Raw genomic sequence first — 21,733 nt, 5'->3', positions numbered from 1 at the left:
TCCTGACTCCTTTATTTCAGGGATGGAAGGAAGGAAGGAAGGAAGGAAGGAAGGAAGGAAGGAAGGAAGGAAGGAAGGAAGGAAGGAAGGAAGGAAGGAAGGAAGGAAGGAAGGAAGGAAGGAAGGAAGGTCAGCCACTTTTACTTGGCATCAGAGTACCATGAGTACTCAGGGGAGAAGAAAGGGGGGATAAGTATCTAAAGAAACCAGTATTGACGCAGTTTTCTTTGCAGGCTCCCAATCGCTAGCGTTTTTTACAACTAAGTATGTAATGCCATCTGATAGGCTCTGTACTCAGCACACCCCACCGTGAGCCTGTAACTACAATAAATCCAGGGGAGTGAACCACTGAACAAAGCACAAGACAGTGAAGGATAAGTAAAAGTTTAACATTTACTGAGAGATACAGGACTGAGTATTATGAATGACATACATGGATGGACATGGCAGCAGAGCCCGTGTGAGGCCCAGGCCCGTTTCCCAGCATGCCAAGGGAGAGGAGCCGATGCCACCAACATAAGTAACACAATGGAGATAACTGTGGCATATGCATATGTAACAAAGAGACCATAATAACATACATTTCTATGGGATCACATCTAGTGATTATATAAATCCATATAGAGACTGCTGTATAAAAAAAACCTTTGTAAAAAATATAAAAAAGTGTAAAAATGTGCATTTTCAAGGCATGGCCTGGACAGCTGGGCTGTAAACATTATACTGAGGGTGTGCTTGTGGGGGGGCGCCTGCGCCACAGTGCCACAGACAGGCCAAGCAATGAGACAGGACTTGTGTCAAGTGTTTGCCATTCTTGGTTTCTGGTTTCGTTTAGTTCTGAAGACAGTGCAGAGAACACAGGCCGGGATGCAGAGTGGAAGGACGCGGGAACTAATGCCGGGGCAGCTTTGCCTGCGGCCCACTTCCGCCTCCCCTTGTCCAGCTGTGAGAAGGGGGAAGCCGCACCACCGCCTCCCCATGCTCCAACATGTTCCGGGCTCAGATGGACTCCAATGGCTGTGTTGAAGGTTCTCCAAGGCCGGCAAATCGATTGAAGAGCCACGTTGAGGCTCCAGGTGAGCCCTCACAGCAGCCCGCCGGGCCAGGAGACCGGCTTCCCTACCGCTCTTTCTGTGGCCACCGTCTACATTCCCTCCGTTTGGTTGTCGCATGTCATCCCCAAGGAAGCACACTGTGTTCCGTTTGCACCAATCTTTGGTGCAGAGTTCTTTGTACAGTACATAGATGAGAGACTGCCAAAAAGATCTTGCTTGGGCTTTTGGTCCCTGACCCACCGGGCCCCCTTTCATTTCTTCTCTAGCTGCTCAAGCAGCGGGTTGGCTTCGCTCTCGGGCGTTTTGACACTGTCTGTCCGCACGATGCAAGTGGGGCGGTGGCGGTTCAGCATCAAGATCAGCTGCTGCCTCTCCTGCTTCAGCTCCTCTATCTGGGCTTTCAGCTCGGCGTTCATGAGCTCCAGGCGTTCCGATTCCTAAGGAGGACCAAGGAAACAGGAAGATTTAAGTTGCACGGTCCGCAGGGGTGACTCCACGCGAGGGGCTGTGGCTGACTGGCAAAGCACCTGCTTGGCAAGTAGTCCCCCGACATCTCCAGCTGAACAGATCAGGCAGGAGATGATGTGAGAGACCTCTGCCCCAAACCCTGCAGAGATGCTGCCAGACAGAAAGCCCAGCGATCTGACCTCTGGATACAGACACTTCAAGTGTTCCCAGGGCCCAGGCAGAAGTCCTGCCATCACTCCCAAGAGCCAAGCTCCCCTGTTCATGCCACATGGTCAAACGTTCACACAACACCCAGAGGAGGAAGGCCACGGGGACTTCAACCGGAACCCGACGTCTTCAGCTACATTTTAACAGGGGAGCTACGCAGAGGGACACCCAGGTGCCCAACCAAACAGATACACTTGCTTGTGCTTTGAGGGGGCCCTTTCTAGTCCCATAAGCACAACCCACCGCAAGAGGTCACTGTTAGGAACATGTGGGGCATCTTCTTCAACTAAGTCTCTACATGGAAGCCGTGGGCTCTGTCACACCACTCACCCGCTGCAGGAATTCTGTCCTCTCCTTCTTTTTGTTCCGACACCGAGCCGCAGCAACTTTATTCTTCTCTCGGCGCCTTTTCCTCCTTTCCTCTTCTTCGTCTAACTAGAGAGAGAGAGAGAGAGACAAACAACCTTGCTGCTACATCCAGACGGAAAGGAAGCCAGCGCTCCAGCTTCTCTTTCTGCCTTGGCACTGGCTATTCCTCGTGGGCTTTGCTGCACAGATCTCACGGACTGCTGAGCTTGGATTAGGCTGCAGCTTTCAGGAATGTAAACGTTAATAGTGCAATATCCTAAAGAGTCGCACCCTTCTAAGCCCACCGACTTCAATGGACTTTGCAGATGAAGAGCAAGCATGCTTTTATGGTCCCACGCCAGTTTGATTACTAGGAAACCGTTTTCGTTGATGCAGCATGATTCCAAAAATTGTTACAAGGCCCCTATGTTCAATATTCATGGTACTCCAAATCAGTGTTCGAGCTGTGTGCAAATGCAGAGAGGGCCACCAAATACTCTTAACCTCTGAAGAAGGAATCAGTTTTACAATCAAGGAAAAATCAGATCAATCTGTTTTCTTGCTCTAAGTCATAAGCCTCGGTAGGCACCCCTGTTGTGTAAAAAGCACCTGTGAAGCTGCATTACGCTGACTCAAATCTTTGGTCAACCCAGGGCAGCCTTGTCCACTCTGACTGGCAGCAGCTCTCCAGGATCTCAAGTCAATATCTTTTTTGCTTGAGCAGTTGTGGCGGGAGGGACCCATCAAGTCCCAGCCCACTTCTGGCAACCTGGAGGGTTTTCAAGGCAAAAGATGAACAGAGGTGGTCTGCCATTGCCTGCTATTGCCCAGCATCTTCCTTGCCCTGGACTTCCTTGGTGGCCTCCTATCCAAGGACTACTCAGAGCCAACCCTCTTAGCTTCCAAGACAGGATTAACCTGGGCCATCCACACCAGGGCCACATCAGCTACCACCTTATCCTAGTTAACAGAGCTCCCAGGGACTGAATTTTCTGGGACCTTCTGCCTGTGAAGCAGTTCCTGGATCACTGAGCCATGGCCCTTCCCTTCTGGTGCCACAGGATGTATTCCCTTCTCCAGCAGTCCAGTCTGAGCTTCCTGAATGGCATCCACGGTCCATGGGCTTCTCTTTGTGGGCAAGCATTGAAAGTCCACCCCAAAAGACTTCTCCAATAACTTATATGGCCCCATCTGTTCGGTGACCATCTAACTCCCATGGAGAGGAGGCGCCATCAAGGTGGAATGGATGAGTTTGATTTTAAATTTAATTATGAATTTTAGAGTTTTGAAACCTGTTTATAAATGTTGTATATTTTAAACTTCGTAAGCTGCCCTGAGCCTCAAGGGAGGGAGGGAACTTACATTTTCTCTGGGCAAGGACAAGACTCCTTAGGGTAAAGGCCCCTTGGGATTAAGGCTGTTGACACTTTTTAAAGCTTTATTACTTTACTGGACTAAAATCAAGATTCATCCTTGCAATGAAACTTACCAAATGCTAAATATGTGTGCTTTTTGAAGGATAATAAAAGAAGCATACAGATTCTCTTAAGTGCAAAATATTTTTTTTTACGCTTCCTGTAAGTTTACCAATAATATTTTCTCTCACCCTGTGTGGAAAGAGCCAGGACAACTTGGACAACGGTACAACTATTTCAGCCCTACTCATTGATCAAAAGCGAGTGTGTGTTTGGGGGCGGGGAATCTTGAATAGGGATCCTATTTTACACATATATCCTTTTGAGTGTTCAGGGTGCTTCATATGCATTATCTCTGCAGCTATAATCATAATAACTCCCCTCCCTCCCTCCCAACGAAGTCTGACAGCAGCTTAGCGAAGACAATCCAGTACCTTCACAGAATAAGCAAAGCAGAGACTTCCAGCCTGGCCTCTGTACTAGATCTCTGTAACAATCCTGAACCTGCACAACAAAATTGAGTCCAATGGCACCTTTAAGGCCAACAAAGTGCATGCACACTTCCTCAGACACGAAAGCTCACACTTTGAATAAATCTTTGTTGGTCTTACAGGTGCTACTGGACTCTGATTTTATTGTGCTATTTCAGATCAACACGGCTACCCATTTGAATCTGTAAATATGTACATTCGTTGTTACCCATTAAGCTATTGCTGTGAAGGAAAACTTCCACTGTTTTAGCACTAGGCCATAAGACAGTGGTTCTCAACCTTCCTAATGCCTTTGACCCTTTAATACGATTCGTCTTGTTGTGGTGACCCCCATCCATAAAATTATGCAAGTGTTCTTTCACAGAAATTAAACCGAAACCGACCAATGGCATGAAGATCCATTGTTCATGATTGTATATAATTTTTTTTCTCGGGGTTTCTCAGTTCAGTTCCTCCTCTTGTCCCACCATGCTGATCTCACTCTTTTCCATTGCTCCAGACAGATGAACGCTCTATCTCGATCTACCCCGCAAGGATGTTGTATAGATCAGTGGTCCCCAACCTATTTCTGGCTGGGACCGGGGGGGGGGGGGGGGGAGAGTGGCGCTCGTCGGTAGGCACAAACGCGCAGGTGCAGAACTGCCATGCCTGCGCATTTGCGCTCGCGCCTCCACCCCCGCAGTGCTCACCAGAGGCCACAAACACGCAGGCGCAGAGCTGCCGCTCCCCCTTCTCCCCCAGCGTGGCTAGGCTTGAGCGACTCGGCCACCAAAGCGGCCGATCGCTCCCAGCGCAGGGTAGGGAGTGCCGCACTGCAATGGGGAGGGAGGCATGTCCACTGGTGCGCCGGCGCCCACATCTCCCCCACCCCACTGCGGCCCGGTGCTGAGGGCTCCACGGCCCGGTACCGGGCTGCGGCCCGGGGGTTGGGGAACACTGGATGGCGCCCCCCCACAGCCAAGCTGCTTGCGCTGCCACGACTTCTGTGAAAGGATTGTTCAACCCCCCAAAGGGGTCCTGACCCCCAGGTTGAGAGCCACTGCAAAAGGAGAAGCTTGTCTCCAATTTTCATTGTCTTTTGGACTTATTATTATTCTGTTGTTTGGAAAGTAAGACCCTCACAGCAGCTGATACTTATTACACTGTGTCTGTCACTTATTAGGTGCATCTCACTTGTCTCTAATCTAAGACGCAGGATATCTGATCACGCATCTACTTTACTATGTGTAGTTTGGCCTTAGAAGGAAACTCACACACAGCAGCTCTGTTATCAAACATACGTGTGTGCAGGGCACCATGTTTGAACAGGGCTCAGAGTGAGGCCGAAAGAGAGGGGAATAAATATGGTGTGCTCAGAGGTTTGGCATAGAAATGGAAAGTTCTAAAGCAGGCTTAAAAAGGAAAACAGAGGCTGTAAAGGAGAAAAAATCAGAATTATCAGAGAGAACAGAAGATCCAGGCAGTGAGGAATGAGGATCAACATATCAAAACCCAGGACTCAAAGACAGGAGGGTGCAGAGTGGTCTGTGCAGGCAAACTGGCAGTGTGTATGAATTTAGGGAAGGGGAACTTAGTTATAGGGACTGAGCACAAGCACAGAATAAAAATTGGCTTTGGCAGACTTGCAGGGAGGAGGGTGGAAATTAGATTTAGTGCTTCCGACTGGCCCAGGGGGGGCAGGGCAAGGCGGATGTCCCACTTGTCCAACCAGAGAAAAAGGAGAGTGGCTGGAGATGTGAATGGAGCTCAAGTGGTCCATTCAAACAAGAACCGGCTGTGAAAGAATCTTTGGTATGAAGGGAATGAAGGCAGCCTTTCCCTAGATTATAGCTTTGCTTAGGTCTAAATATACAATATAATAGCCATGGTGCCTTCGTCTTGCTGTGTTGGGTTTGCTTCTTCTAAAGGTCCTGCATACCTTAGCTCTTTCCTTGATTAGCCAGCCATTGTTAGAGGGGGCTCAGATGCGGACCTGCCAAGGATTGAAATTCTTTTCACCAGCCCACCTCCACCCTGGAGATTTTCTGTAAAATGTGGAAGAGCATTCCACCTCTGCCAAAGGAAATTTGCCCAAATACTGGCAAAAGAGGAAGGAGAGATGCCAACAAAATGGAGGCACATCAGTCTTGCCAACACCTCATCATGAAAGACAGCCTACACGGATCAGAAGGTAAGCCCCTTGAAACAGGTAGCCAGGTTTGTTTAAAACTGTGCCTACAATTTCATTTGCTTAGTTATGGTTCATGGAAGCTGGCTTGGTGGATCATTGTTAAAATGATACGTCAGTAGGAAAAATCCCTGCTTCTGGATCGCTGGAGGCAACATTCTACAGGAACAGCTGGCGCCTGGCAACATCTCTTTGAAACTCACCTCACTTTTCACCGGCTGAGGCCTTTTCCCCAGTTTCACTTCCAGGAAATGCAGCGGTGAGATCATGGCTCCGATGTTGCGAATGTCAGCATACTTGAACTCTTCTGCTGTCAAGGTGGTACCAGGTAGTCCCGTCAAGGGGCCAAGGCCAGGCAGAGCTCCAGCTGTCAGGGATGGGTCTGGAATCTGCCCAGGCATCATGGCAAGAGATACAATCCCACAGTCTAGAAGAAAGAAACAGCAACCAATAGTCACTACAAAAGTTAAGCAGCTATAACATTCAGGGAACAATTTGTTTGTTTCTGTCCAAGTATCTTGTCACAAGAAAACCAATCCGTATTAAGTCTGGCTTTCAGTGCAGTGAAGAAATGTCTTTCAAGGAGGTCATTCTGACCCTCTGAATGAAATCCAGTTGAACACAAGTCTGTTATTAAGAAATCCCATTCATACTGTAGCTGTAATGCTGTGCAATGGTTACATAAGTTGGTGGGAAGATAACACCAAGGTAGGTAGTTGGCTGAAATAAAACCTTATCAAAGCTAAGATTACCGAACAGTAAGTATTTTGTATTACAATCCCAAATCCATACTACTCTCTAGTCAAGTATGTAGGCTGCTGGGCAGAGAAAAGGAAGAGTTTATTGATTACTATGCCAGAGGACGATATAACCAGTTTTGTGAATTTTGCTTTTTAACAAAAATTTACAAGGCAATGATTGCTTAATCTAGGAATCAGGTTGTTCAGTATATTTGAAGAAGAGGAGTTGGTTTTTACACCCCGCTTTTCACTGCCTAAAGGAGTCTCAGAGCAGCTTACAATAGCCTTCCCTTCCTCTCCCCACAACAGGCACCCTGTGAGGCAGGTGAGACTTGAGAGAGCCCTGACTGGTGTGCTCAGTCAGAAAAGCACTATCAGGGCTGTGACTGGCCCAAAGTCACCTAGCTGGCTGCATGTGGAGGAGGAGCTGGGAATCAAACTTGCCTCACCAGATTAGAAGCTGTAGCTCTTAACCACTACACCATGCTACCTCAAGAATGATTAAGCGACAGACAGCTTAAAAGGAATTTAGCAAGCTAACCACACCAGTTATTTAAGACTAGGAAGGTTGGAGTTATATCAGGTGCAGTCTTTGGGCTGATCCTGCGTAGAGCAGGGGGTTGGACTAGATGGCCTATATGGCCCCTTCCAACTCTATGATTCTATGATTCAAGGCAAATTATCAATTTAATCGAAAGTTACAATATAAAGATGCCATTGGGGGGGGGGGTAGCATTCCCATGCCCTATCTTCCAGCCTACCAGCAATATGGCAACACACAATGTGTTTGAAAAGGATAGGATAGAAATCCAGAACTCCAACTCAGTGAATACAAAAAGCAGAAGAAATAAGATAAACTTCATATCCAAGGTAAGATCAACACTAATGAGACAGATACTGCTCTGCCACTAAATCCAAATACTCATCTGTAACTACCATCTCTCCAAGAGGTTAGGAAAAGTCAGGAAGGACAAATGTTTGATACTATCAAGTGTGAGGTAAGAACCAGAGTTTATGACAACTACTTTAAGAAAAATAATATTAAAAATCATTTTCAATGGAAATTGTTTATTTAGGATATTCTTGTGCCCATTCTTTTGCTCAACAGCCATCATAAATGGTTATGTTTATGCAGAATACATTTTGAGCCCAGTGGCACCTTTAAGACCAACAATGCTTTTATTCAAGGTATGAGATTTCATGTGCATACACACTTTCTCAGATACAGTGAGTTTTCATGTGCACATACACTTGCTCAGATACAATATCATTGTGCATGCATGCAAAAACGTATACCTTGAAAAAAACTTTGTTGGCCTTAAAGGTGCCACTGGACTCAAAATTTGTTCTGCTGCTTCAAACCAACATGGCTACCCACCTGAATCCCATGTTTCTACAGTTACATTCCACTTGATCTCAGAACTATGGGCACATTCCAGAGTAAGTTAAATACAAAAATTCCATTTGAATCCAGAGACACTTGGATGACCATTTGTGTATGTGTGTTAAGTGTTGTCAAATTGCTTACAACTCATGACAACCCTATGAATTAATGTCCTCCAAAGCTTTTTATCTTCAACAGCATTGCTTGGGTCTTGCAAACAAAAAGCTGTGGCTTTTTTCATTGAAGTCAATCCATCTCACTTTAGGTATTCCTTGTTTCCTGCTATTTTCAACTTTTCCGAGCATTATTGTCTTTTCCAGTTACTTGTCTTATGATGAGACCAAACTACAGTAGCCTCAGCTTAATTATCTTAGCTTCTAAGGAGAATTCAGCCTTGATTCAATCTAGAACCCAATTCTTTGTCTTTTTGGCAGCCCGTGGTATCCATAAACTCTGCTCCAACACATTTCAAATGAATCAGTGTTTGCCCTAGCCCAAAGTGTATAAATTCCACTGAAATCAACTGGACTTAGAAAGTTAAGCACATATGCAGCCACCGACATTCGTGTTTACTAGGAAACAAGTCCTACTTACATCCTAAAAGGGAGCTTAGGGCTGCAATCAGCCCCAATAAAATCAGTAAGAGATTCACACACCAACAGTTTAGCCTAAATTCACTGAAGTTAATGGGCTTACAGGGAGGGGGGGTCACTTTGTTTAGGACTGAAAGAACAGGGGGGGGGGAATCACATGACTAATCACTGTAATTATACCAATTAACTGCTAAAGCAGTGTTAACAAACTGAGAACACAGATTTAGATGGCTATAGACAATCCACGGGGAGGGAAGGCACCAATGTCATCAGTTCTCAGAAGCTAAGGAGGGCTGGTACTTGGAAAGGAGACTGCCAAGGAAGACTCTGCAGAGGCAGGCCACGGCAAACAGCCTCTGCTTGCTGGGGTCTCCATCAGTCAGCCGCATCTCGACAGCACTTTACACACACAGGCAATCCATAATTCAGGTGGTTTAAAGGAAGGTCTTTCCAAATGGACTAAAAAGTTAGCCTTGTCTCTCTTTAAACCCACTCCCTTGGTGGGTTGTTATAAAGACACTTCTCTCCAGAAACCAGATGCTGTCTAAATCTATGGCATCCCTGTAAATGTGAAAAAGGAGAGCCCCGGTGAGCACTGTTGTTCAGAAGACTCTGTTCAAGCCTGCAAAATGCCTGGCAACCTAAGACTCCGTCGATTTCTTCATTCTGCACAGCGTTGATCCTTGCAACACAAAGAAAACCCACAGCCTCTCACACAGTAGTGGCATGCCATTCCCCCAGCCCTGCTTCTTTCCCTCCTCCTCTAATGCTGCTGTGCAGACAGGATTCCCATCTGACCAATGTGCCCAATCCTCTTTTCCTTCCTGGTTCCTCTCCTCTGCATCGGCCAGGACTGCCTGCATACATGGCCACCCACAGGGCATGGATTAGGTCATAAACTGGGCCTCAAAATGTATTATTCCTTTAATCGTATATTTAAAATACGGGCTTCCTCCACCTCCTCACACGCTACTGTCACAGGATTGTTGCTGGTGCTAAAACAGTGCTATTAGGAAGCTGCCACTATTAGCCCTGGAAAAAGAACCGCCTTTTAGACAAGCCTGGGAGACATTTTCCAGGCCAGCAATTGTCAAGACAGTCCAGAAGTCAACATAGTTTACCTTCTTGAGATTCCTACACATATCTGCAATTTAGAATTCTTAGCCATTTAGACAGTGGCCTGATCCACATCAGCCACTATCTGAACTGTACTTCCTTTTAGGAGGACTTTGAAAGCAATGCCCCCAAGTTTTGTGTCCTAGGACTGAGAGCTAAGATTAGCTCTCAAGAAACAGATTATCCTCTGGGATCACAGCTTGCAACATGTGAAAACATTTGCATCCTACATCTGTATAAAGGATCCAGACCAATGGCCAGTGTGGTATAGTGGTTAGAGTTTTGAATTAAGTTCTGCAAGGAACAGATTTAAATCCCCACTATGCCCCAGAAGCTCAGTTCTTGACCCTAGGCCAATCTCTCTTTCTCAACCTAACCTACAACCCAAGGTGACTTTTGGGAGGCTAAAACAGAGAAGGGGAGAATGATGCTGTAAGCTACTTTGCAGCTACCATTGGGAAGAAAAACAGGACATAAATATAAATATCTAAATAAATAAGTTGTGCTCTCCCATGGACATCTGCTGCAAATGCAGCACTGCAGGTACCTCACGTTTTCTCCTGTGGACAAGGTGTGCCTTCCACTGGATTTGCAGGGTGCAATTCAGAAAGCAGCAAGAAGAATTATGGGCCCAGCATTATGGACCCAAACCAATTCAAGTGCTCAGTGGCTGCAAATCTCATGGCTACTCATTTGTGCTGGCCTTTAACTTCCACTTCAGAATGTTTAATTTCAAGATGCAATTCAATTTCATCAAGCCAGGAAACCAAGACATAATTCCCAGCAGGTACAGCACTCTGAAGAGTCCTTCCATCACATGTTTCCTAGGACCATGATGCTATTCCACAGGTTCACACTTTCAGAACAAGCCCAATAATGTGGCACATCTGTAATGAGGATCTCCTGAGGGTTTTTTTCCAGATCAAAGCAGCTGAGGAGGACCAAGAGTCGGGACCATGCCCCTGAGAGAGGTTCTAACCATCTTTCTCCTGTGCTGCTTTTCCAGTCAACATACCTCAGAAATGTTATTTGCCCCACAGAGAGAGATTTACAGGTATTCACATGATACTGGTACTCTGCTCCCCCATGGAACTAATACCTGCTCTGTTAGCACCACAACTACAATCGATCTCCCTACTCCTAGCTTTCTGGCTGTACAGAACTAAAACAAAAAAAGTACAAGATCCCAAACATAGATCTCCCACATTACATCATCACAGAGTCGGACACATTAACTAAATCAGGAGGGTGTTTACAAATTGTCATGAAAGTAACATGGAGGCTTTTTTTAAAAAGCTCTTTCCATTATAAAACAGGAGAGAAATACTTGAATCTGGGCATAATACCTCAGAGCTCCCATTACTGTTTCACTTTACTTATAAAGATGCTCGCACAAAAAGGGCTAGATACGAACAAGCGCCTTGCTGTTGTCCTTAGGATAATTCAACCCCATTATCGTCTGCCTCAGTCCAGCCTGTGCAAACTTAAGCAGAGTTACGCCCCTTTAAGCCTGTGAACTTCAATGGACTTAGAAGGGTGTAAATTATGCTTTAAGGCTATGCCATTAAGCCTCTCCATTAATGAAATTTTAACAGGGCACAGCCTGGGGGTGGGTTCTGTTTGTCTTGTCTTGTACAAAGTGATTTCCTCTTCACAGCATCTGACGAAGTGAGCTCTGACTCACAGAAGCTGATGCTGGGATAAATGTTCATTAGTCTTTAAGATGCCACTGCTCTTCTGCTTTATTTTGCCACAACAGACTAATACAGTTAATCTGTCTGGAACGTCTCTTCCCTACCCGGCTAGAATGCAGACCTTGTTTCCTGCAGAGAAGGATTTTGATCTGCTTTATCTGTTTACTTCTACTTGGATGGTAGGAACACACCTTCAAAGAAGTACCTCACAGTAAATAGACAATCTGCCATCCTGGCATTGAATTGAATGAGTAATAAACTTAGTAAAATACAAATCCAGCAAAAGAATATCTGGCCATCAGCATTCATTCTGCAAAGCTGCTTCTGCAGTTAGACAGGTCGTTTTAAGATTAGCTAGTGTGCAATCACTTTCAGCTGAAATAATCCCAGCTCTGTCCCTTAGTCCAGTGGTCCCCAACCTTTTTATCACCGGGGACCGGTCAACACTTGACAATTTTACTGAGGCCAGGGAGGGGGGGTAGTCTTTTGCCGACTGACGTCACTGCCGCCACCTGAGCCCCTGCTCCACTTGTTTTCCTGCCGATACCCCTGACTTCCCGCCGCCAACTGGGGGGCGCTGCCTGCAGCAGCTGCGCAGTGCCACGCCAAGGGGGAGCCCCAGCTATGGCGGCTGCTGGAGAACATCAAAGGTGAGCCGGCGGCAGAATGGTAGGGCAGCCCCTGAGGCAGCAGCCGGGGAGGAGGACGAGGAAGAGCTGCGGCCCGGAACCAACTGATCCCCGGACCAGGGATTGGGGAAAGCTGCCTTAGTCTCACAGTGAATCCCCAGCCTGAAGCTACGTGGATTGGTGGAGATAGAAACAATAGACTTGGAAAGCAGCAAAATCTGGAGCTGGGCAGAGAAGACAATCAAGAATTCAGATGGGCCAGAACACTTAGCAAAGGTCAGCACTGAATTTCCTGCTACTTATATAGCACTACTGCAAACATAGATTACTCCCTCCCCATATGTAAGCCTTTTCATTATTTAGTACAGAGTTCCTGTTCCTTTTTCTATCACCCCTTCCTCACCAACTAAGTGATTATTCTATATAATCCCCTTCAGTTTACAAACGAGCTGGGTTGTCCTGTGTTAAAGAACATTATACGTGTGCAGAATGGGCCCTAGTTTGTGACAGAATTTTTCTCTCAATAAGAAATACTGAAGCCTGTTATATCAGGTATGATGGTGTCAGAAGAGATTCAACTATCAAGCTGCTATAAAGTGAAAACTACAGTCACGTGGAGATGCTGAAACTTTCTACTACCCACACTTCTCTCCCTAAAACTGCCTTTTAAATGCTGTATCTTTTCTATTAAGGTTCCAAGATCAGAAGTAACACCCACAATTTTTGGGGGGTGAAAAAGTACAAATTGGGGAGGAGACACACACAAACACACACACACCAATTTACCATAAGAAGCCTTTAATTGGCTCCACCTTTGCCCCTTCTAGTAAATTGACAGTAAAGTTGATTTGGACATACAGGAGTCCAAACATGAGGTTCGATTTAGTCCTAAAAGGATTATCCTCCTGATAAAAACACACAATTATTTACTTAATTTATACCCTGCTTTTCTTCCCAATGAGGACTCTAAGTAGTTTACGTCATTCTCCTCCATTTTCTTCTAACAGCAGCCCTGTAAGGTAAGCTATGCAGAGAGTGTGCGTCTGGCCCAAAGTCACTCAGAAAGATTCTGTGGCATTTTGGGGATTCCAACCTGGGTCCCCCAAATCCTAGTCTGATACCTCTAACCACTATACCACTCTAGCTCTCATTTTTTAAGATGATGGGATCTTAAAAGAGTGTTGATATTTTAAAAGAGCTAGCTATCAGGAAAAACAATTCACAGAGTAGTTCAGCAGTGGAATCAACTGCCTAAGGAGGTGGTGAGCTCCCCTCTCACTGACAGTCTCCAAGCAGCAGCTGGACAGATACTTACCCTGGATGCTTTAGGCTGATCCTACAATGAGCAGGGGGTTGCACTAGATGGCCTGTATGGTCCCTTGCAACTCTATGAGTCTATGACTCTATTGTACAAGAATACCAAATAGAAACTCAGCTTGGAAGGGATTCCACAAACTGGGAGAGAGTTTAAGTTGGGTTGCCATGTAGGTCTGCAGCTGAAAAACAAATTCAAGTAAAGACCAACATAATTAGCAGGGTAAAAGCTTTCAAGAGTCAAAATTGCTTTCATCAGATCTGATGAAGGGTGTTTGGATTCTCAACAGCTTATAGTCTAGAACAGGGGTCCCAAACCTGAAGCCCATGGACTACATGTGGCTCCCAACCTCTTTCTGTGAGACCCTCCAACCTGCTTGTCTTCTGCATTTTCCCTCTGTTCTTCCTGTCCCATACTGTTCTTCCTGGCCCAAGAGGCATCATCTACTGCTGTTCATCCTGTCCGTTTCTTGCAAAAAAGACAATAGCAACATTGTTTTGGTCTCCATGGTTCCTTCTCTCAGCCCCCTCTTGTTCTTATATTCTCCATAATAGCATTTTGGCCATTCTAGGTGCTTTGCTAGCCAGCAAAGCTCAGGCAGAAGAAGAAGCAGAAGAAGCAGAAGAAGCAGAGTTGGTTCTTATATGCCGCTTTTCTCTACCCGAAGGAGGCTCAAAGCGGCTTACAATCACCTTCCCTTTCCTCTCCCCACACCAGCCACCCTGTGGGGTGGGTGAGGCTGAGAGAGCCCTGATATCACTGCTCGGTCAGAACAGTTTTATCAGTGCCGTGGCGAGCCCAAGGTCACCCAGCTGGTTGCATGTGGGGGAGTGCAGAATCGAACCTGGCATGCCACCTGGCATGCCGCACTCCTAACCACTACACCAAACTGGCTCTCATACCACTCAGCTTTTCAACTCGCCCTCTCCATGGATTACAATATTAAAACTATTTATGTATATAAGGAAGGTAAAGATGCTGTATGAATGGGTTCAAGAGATGTCAGGTCTGCTTTTGCAAAAATTAAAGGCTGGAAAGGGACAGTAAAATGCCTAATATTTTTTGTAAAAAAAGGATACAAATTATTTTGCATACTGAACATTTGTAGAGGCTCCACCCATCAAACTAGTGACTTCCAAAGTTACTGGTGAGGCTGCTGCTACAAGCAAAAGCATTCTTCCTTCCACAATAAGAGCTGATTGCTCTGAATTCTGGCCTTGCTTTCTTCTGCCTCTCTTCCCTTCCTCACTTTAGCTAGGAGTCTTCTTATACATCTGTGATTGCAGGAGCCGGTGAGTGGCCCCTCTCTTAGCAGGGAAGCTTATGGGATTCCCCTTCTCACATCTTCCTCCAGCCAATTCCCCTCCCCCTGGCTGCCATTTTACTTCTCAAGATTGAGGATGGCAAGCAGTGGTGTGTGTGTGCACCCTGCATACAATCTGAAGCCAACTTAATGGCATATCCTCTGTCCCAGGTGGAAGGCTCCCGTCATTCACTCTTTCTATCTACTTGCCCTTTTTTGGAGGGCCCCCAATTTTAACATATTAAAATTAAAACGTATTAGCTGGTGTATATTTAAACTTCAAGGGACTGTTTTTATTAGGAAAAATCTAATAGTATTCAATGTACTTAGGATTGCAACACAACCATCTGGTAGGCCAGATTCACAATCCATTTTTTTTAAATTTGTTCCTAGACTGTGCATATAGCCCAGTGCTTCTAAGAACTGTAGTGGATAGGGCAGAGCAGGGGTCTCTTCTCTTCTTTGCCATGGTTGAATTGAAAATCCCTAGCTAATAGCAGCTAGAGTTGAGTGGAGTGGATTTAATGGGAAAGGGATGAGTTAGGCCCCTAAAATTATACTGCTCATATTTTTATTTATTCAAGGATAACATTGAAACTCGGCAACTGCTGCTCTGCTAAAATCCCTGTAAGATGTCTGCAAAAGGAAGTTGTTTCAAAGAAATGAAAAACTGTAGATGAGCACCATGTCTTCAATGACAAATGGACTACTGAGTACTTTGTTTAAACAAGGATGAAGCAGTTTGCCTGATATGTCTTGAAACTGTCTCATTATTAAAGGAGTACAATATTAAAAGGCACTTTGAATCCTGTCACAAGAGCTACTCAATCAAGGAGAGGTGCAAGTAAACAAGATAAGCTATCTTAAAAAATCAATGTTTTTGCAGCAAAATAATTTTAGAAAGCATGTTGAAGAAAACCTGTCTACTGTAAGGACCAGCTATCATGTTGCTAAATGTACTGCTGAGAGTGGTAGACCGTTCTCTGATGATGAATTTGTTTAAAAGTACACGGTTAAAGTAATGGAGGAAATCTGCTCTGAGAAGGTATCTTGTGTTAGTTGTGTCAGTTTATCTGCATCTATAATCACCAAGCTTGTTGAAGAACTAGGAGAAGTGCTGCATGTGTCACTTGTTGTCAAGGCAAAAAGTTTTGCTTTTTTTTCTTTGGCATCAGATGAGACCAATAACAATATAGACACTGCTCAACTACTAATTTTTATAAGGAGGATAGATTACAACTTCATAATTACAGAAGAGTTGTATGCACTACAGAGTTTGAAAGGCATCACAACTGCAGAAAACATTCTTCAAGGTGTGCTAATCAGTAGAAAATCTTGGTCTGAGTTGGAATAAATTGAAAAGCATCACAACTGATGGTGCAAGAAATATGGTAAGAAGCAAAACTAGTGTAGTTGCAAAAAGCAATGAAGATATATTGAAATTAAATGTTATACTTCCCATGCAATTTCACTGGTATAGTAAGATTCTTCAGTGAGGAAGCGTGATGCATACTGTTGTATCCAACATTAATTACATCAGGCATCACGGCCTTGTTCATTGTCAGTTTCAAAATTTTCTCTCAGAGATAGATGCAGAATATGGAGATGTATTGTACCTTGCATAAAACAGGTGGCTTAGTAGAGGCAAAGTCCTCAAACGTTTTTTCAGTCTTCATCATGACATTGATGTCTTTCTTAAGGAGAAAAGAAGATGTCAAGAAGCACTTTCTGACCCTGGATTTTTGATTTGGCTTTCTTACCAGATATCACAGAGCATCTGAACACATTAAATCTAAGGCTTGCAGGGGAAAGGAAAGCTTGTGTGTGACATGTATTCTGAATTGAAAGCTTTTGAAGTAAAACTAAACATTTTTGTGAAGCAAGTTATTGAAGGTAAATTTTCAAACTTCTCATTCTGCAATGGACTAAAATTTAGGAAGGATGGGAATTTACAATTCAATGTTGAAAGACATATCAGAACACTGAACCTATTGCAGGTGGAATTTCATAACAAATTCACTGATTGCCATAATCACTGGCAGTCTTCAAGCAAAGGTTGGATACACACTTTTCTTGGATGCTTTAGGATGCTTAGGGCTGATACTGAGTTGAGCAGAGGGTTGGACTAGATGGCCTGTATGGCCCCTTCCAACTCTATGATTCTATGATTCTATAAGCTTGGAAAGGAAATAAGAATGTTTCAGAATCCATTTAAAGTAGCACCAGAAGATGCAAGTAAATATTTTTCAGATGGAACTAATTGATTTGCAAGCCAGTGATAATCTCAGAGACATTTACAAAAAAAATAGTCTGTTAGATTTCTATTCCTTCCAATGAGCACATGCAAGCAGCAGGCTTGAGGTTTTTATGCTAATGTTCAGCATATATTTTTAGTTCTCATCTTGCTAGCAGGCGTAATTTTACTTATTTGGATCACATAGTCTCTCCAAGGATTCCCACAGATTCTCCATATGGATAGAAGAACAAGTACACACATCCTCCTCCAGAATACCCAAATAAAATAATATCTACATGCTCAAGTGTGCACATGCCCCAATTTGTGTGACACCCCTCTTTTTTTGGGGGGGGGGAGAGAAGAAGAATGCACATTGGACCTAAGTACATAGATGTATGCCCCCTCTCCAAACCATTCATCTTTCTATGTGCCTGCTGAAGAAGGTAGAGCAGCTGGATGTATACAGGCAAATGTATGAACCAGAGCTTAAGATTTTCCCCCCCTCCAGTATTCATCATCCAATGAACATGCTCATTTAGCAGCTCTTCACACCCTTGTATTTCTAACAGAGTTTGCTCTCACCTACACAATTCATGCCAACTACACCATTTAGTTCCTCAGCTGGCACAGCAGTTTGTGTTCAATCACTACGGTAGGAATGGGCCATTAGTGGATCAAGATTTACATCCGGACTTCCACTCCAAGGCTCACAGATTGCAAACCCAAATGCAACATTAAAAAGGTGCACTTATGTGCTCAAAAGGGAATCCAGCTCCAGAGAACTGCCAGCACAGCAGCATGACAATTTCAGACCTCCTGCAATCTTGGCCATCACTACACTAAAGAGACCATGAAGCCACAAGTTGTATCTACAGAATGGTCTTTCTCGGTCTCTCCTTCAAATAACAACATGAAAACATTACTTCTAAAAAGGATGATTTCAACCAGCACCACCTACAGCAGTGGGGTAGGATAGAGTAGCAAAGAGAATATAAGGTCACCTACTTTACAACGGTCTCTGCAGCAGCACAATCGGTAGGTGCTACTTATGACTCTTCTTCAGCAAAGGTCACAGCCGTGCAGAAGTTTACAGGATCACAACAAAGAAATCACTAATAGTTGCAGAAGAGGCAGGCTATTTCTGGGGCCTTGGTGAGGACAAAGCTCAGAAGTTACTGAAGGCGGCCATTTGCACTGAATTTCTCAAGGAATTCTGCTAAATCCTCCAAAGCAAACCAAATCTCAAGGCAGACAAAATTGTTGCCCCTCATTCGGAGAGGCAGATTTGGACCTCAAGTCCTCTCTACCTACCTGCATATGAGCACATTTAAATTATCAGGAAGAGCATAAAGAATCTGATATTCTCGCAACAGTTCTCAGACATCCCCATGTAAAAACAAGTTATGGGTTCCCAGAGGAAATATGCTCCCTCCCCAAAAAAGCCCTGCTGAAAATTTTCATGCAAGCTTCAAGAATCAAGCTGAAAAATTCCTAGCTTGACTCAGTGAAGTATTTCTCTCTGCTCAGCTCTGCTTTGCTCTCCAAGCCCCAACGCGCGCACACACACACAGCGTTTGGCAGTGGTTGCGTTCCAGAGCTGGTAATACAAGCCATGAAGAAAGCTGCCAAGACAAGCAAGAGAAAGAGCCAGGCCGCATTTCATTGGCCACCATACGCTGCATATGGCCCGGGAACCAGCCAAACGAGTGCTCTCACCCACCTTGAGGGCATAGGAGACCCTGTGTTTTCAAATACACCTCCACAGGGCCTTCATTAAAGAGAAATGGAAACACTCCCGCTTGCTCTTTTCTCTCTCCGGTTTTCCCTATCCTCTCAGTTTGGTCTCCAACCTCTTTCTCTACAGGGGATCGGGGTGGGGGATCATGGGAGGAGGGGAAAAAGAGACACATGCACACACAGAGAGAAAACTGCCTTCTGGAAATAAACTCAGAATACTTTAACTCCACTTTATTCCTGACTACTAAAGTGAACAGTGCATGAACAAACAGGTAATCTCAAGGGGCTGCCTTCTTTTTCTCAGGTTAGCTGGCAGAAGAAGGGATGTTCATGGAATCACACATATGCAGCCTCAGTCCCCCTGAGTTAACAAAAAGTACAAACACTCAACTGGAACTGAGATTTTGCTGGTTTTCAAAGCATGCAGTGATTAGCCTGCACTGCCACACTGTAATGTGCAGACCAATGAAGTGAGAAAGAGAGCTGCCTGGAAAAATACCTCTGCTGCTGGTCTAAACAGACTGAGAATCCTTCAGTCATTAACCAGAAAACAGGTTGCAGGGCAGAATCTGCATGGATGGATCTGGAGGGCTGATATATTTGTCTCTATAATACCTAGGTCAACAGTATTAGCCCAAAACATTGAAGAAAAAAGGGGGGGAAACTCACAGGAGACAATTTTGCCCACAGTTTAGGCATAAGAACCATCAAGGATAAATGCAGTTGATGGTTCTCTTAGTAACAGCAGCTCCATCAGATGCTGTGTGGCAGAATAACAGTAACACTGGAAATATGCTATCCCAAACGCTCACACTCCATGACATGCCAGAAAAGGTGTGACTAAACCAACAAACGCCCCAAAGGTGTGGAACTTGCAAATCTCCAAAACCACTTTTCTGACTCCTTTGGGAAAGGCCCTAAAACACTGAAGTATCAGGAGTGTGTCCGTGACACCAAGGCTACAACCGACCATGAGCATCTTCATACCTAGCATGAAAGGATGGCTCAGCCTCAGAGCAGCCCCAGTTCCCACTATTCCTCCAGATCCAGCAGCTGTGGAAACTGAAGGAAATGCACATCCCCAGGTCCCCTCGCTCAGGATAGGAGTGGGCAACAGGAAAATGTATTACACTGAATCCAGAACTACATGGAATGCAAGAATGGAGGGGAAGTCATTGCTACCTTGAACATTTTTGTTCCATGGCCCAACACATGAAGTGTGGGAGTACATTACAGCTGCTTTTCTGGCTATTTGCAATCCCCTGGGGGGAATTCCAAATTCCCATGTCTGTGGCCTTTTCCCCACATCTTTGTGGGACTGTCTAAGGCCTACTTAAACCCATCAAAAGTGGAGCTGAGAAGGCAGGGACAGTTTTTCCAGCCTGTTTCAGTCAGCTGGCCATAATGCACAGCCCATCTGCAGCTTCCTTGCTGGGGGAGGGAAAGCCATGGGTGCTTCTCCCACTTAACCCACTATGGAAGAGCAGAGATAAGCCACAAGCTGGAATGGCAAAGGCTGAGATTTGGGGATGCAGAGATATGTGGGGAGAAACAACACCGTTTAGAGACTTCAAGTAATGCACAGAGAGAAGAGACAGCTCAACTATGTGGCAAAGAGAAACTGGGGAACGGTTAATCAATAATGTGGTTAAGAAGAACACATTGAGTTAAAGTGGTAAAAACAGAGGCAGCTCTCTCGATTTAGCAGCCCCCAAGTTATTTGAACTATGTAGATAAGTAATAGGGTGACCCCTGACTGATGCCTCTGGCACATGAACCTTCACACCCCTGCTGCAGCAAAGGCTGATCCGCCTACGGTTCTACGGTTTCATTATGAGGGATCCTGCCTTCATGCAATGGCGAAATTAGATGAACTCCAGTTTCTTTTTCAACCCAAAATACTGAGCCGCACGGAGGTAGAAGAGGACTCTCTGGGGAACCCGTTAGAAGGAGCCGGTCACCATCCTGCAGTGGTCTGGCATCTGGCATAGGATCACCCCCATGCACTCCGCAACTCCAGAGCAACTTTACCCCCCAGCCTCCCACCCAACGATCAGGAATACCCCCCCCCCCGAGGACATCACACTGCCCCGTTCGTCCCTCACAAGGCCCTGGAAGGCTCTGCGGGCGCCCTCGCTGCCAGTCCGCCCCGCGGCTGGTAAAGGAGAACCAAGACGACGGTGACCCGGGCAAGGGGCCCGCGGCGGGGGGCTCGGGCAGAGGCGAATGCTGCTGCCCCACGCGCGCGGCGAAGCTGAAGAGGCCCAGCCGGAGGCGCCAAACACTCCGGTCCGAGCCCAGCCTTTGCAGGCAGGCAGCCCGCCCGGCCGCCCGAGAACACGCGGACTGTCCGCGAAGCTGAACCCGCCGCCCGCCCGCCTGCCCGCCGCGGTCCAGCGCCTCACTCACCGTGCCGAAGGCGCAGGCGGCGAGGGTGCCCGCGGGGCCCGGCTGCAGCGGGAGGCGGGTCGCCCGCTCAGCTCCACCGCCGCTGCCCTGCTCGGAGCGCGGCTCTCGGCCTCTCCCTCCAGGCCTGGCGGGCCGACGCGAAGCGAGCCGAGTTCGGGCCCGGGAGGAGGCGCCGTCGCCGCTGCCCCCGCAGGGACGCCTGGGCGGCGGCGGCGGCGACAGCAGCAGCGGTGCCCGCCGTGGCTGCCCGGCGGCTCCGTCCCTCGCCGTCCCTCCCGCAGGCTGTGTCGGGCGGCTGGGTGGGTTGCATCAGCCCCGGTTATATAGCCACCCTTGGGCTGGCGGGGAGGGGTCGGGAATGCGGAACCGGCCGGGCTGCCAGCTCCAGACGTCAGGGTGGGAGGGGAAGAGGGGACCGCAGGGGAG

The 21,733-nt window shown here is 46.2% G+C and overlaps 1 protein-coding gene across 2 annotated transcripts; it reads right to left on the bottom strand.

Moving 5' to 3' along the window:
* Positions 1 to 375: 375 nt before the first annotated feature.
* On the bottom strand, positions 376 to 21,727 carry JDP2 (Jun dimerization protein 2). 2 transcript variants are annotated; one of them, XM_077323265.1, is made up of 5 exons: positions 18,167 to 18,209; positions 16,542 to 16,619; positions 6,355 to 6,578; positions 2,061 to 2,165; positions 376 to 1,492 (listed from the first exon to the last, which is right to left on the bottom strand). In XM_077323265.1, exons 2-5 carry the CDS (start codon positions 16,546 to 16,548, stop codon positions 1,307 to 1,309), a joined length of 522 nt encoding a protein of 173 aa, XP_077179380.1. In that variant the 5' UTR covers positions 16,549 to 16,619; positions 18,167 to 18,209; the 3' UTR covers positions 376 to 1,306. The 2 variants fall into 2 exon arrangements, with proteins under 2 accessions (XP_077179380.1, XP_077179381.1); XM_077323266.1 differs by lacking the exons at positions 16,542 to 16,619; positions 18,167 to 18,209 and adding an exon at positions 21,308 to 21,727.
* Between the last annotated feature and the right edge of the window lie 6 nt (positions 21,728 to 21,733).

The sequence above is a fragment of the Paroedura picta genome, chromosome 2, assembly GCF_049243985.1.
Source record: "Paroedura picta isolate Pp20150507F chromosome 2, Ppicta_v3.0, whole genome shotgun sequence".
Classification (NCBI taxonomy): Eukaryota; Metazoa; Chordata; class Lepidosauria; order Squamata; family Gekkonidae; genus Paroedura; species Paroedura picta.
The sequence above is the reverse complement of the archived record's forward strand: the minus strand, read 5'-3'. Positions and strand labels throughout refer to the sequence as shown.

Coding starts and splice junctions, on each gene's coding strand:
- JDP2 (XM_077323265.1), bottom strand. Junction 2,166..6,354: donor CTCAGCCGGTGAAAAGTGAG/GTGAGTTTCAAA, acceptor CTCTCTCTCTAG/TTAGACGAAGAAGAGGAAAG. Junction 1,493..2,060: donor GGACAGAATTCCTGCAGCGG/GTGAGTGGTGTG, acceptor GGTCCTCCTTAG/GAATCGGAACGCCTGGAGCT.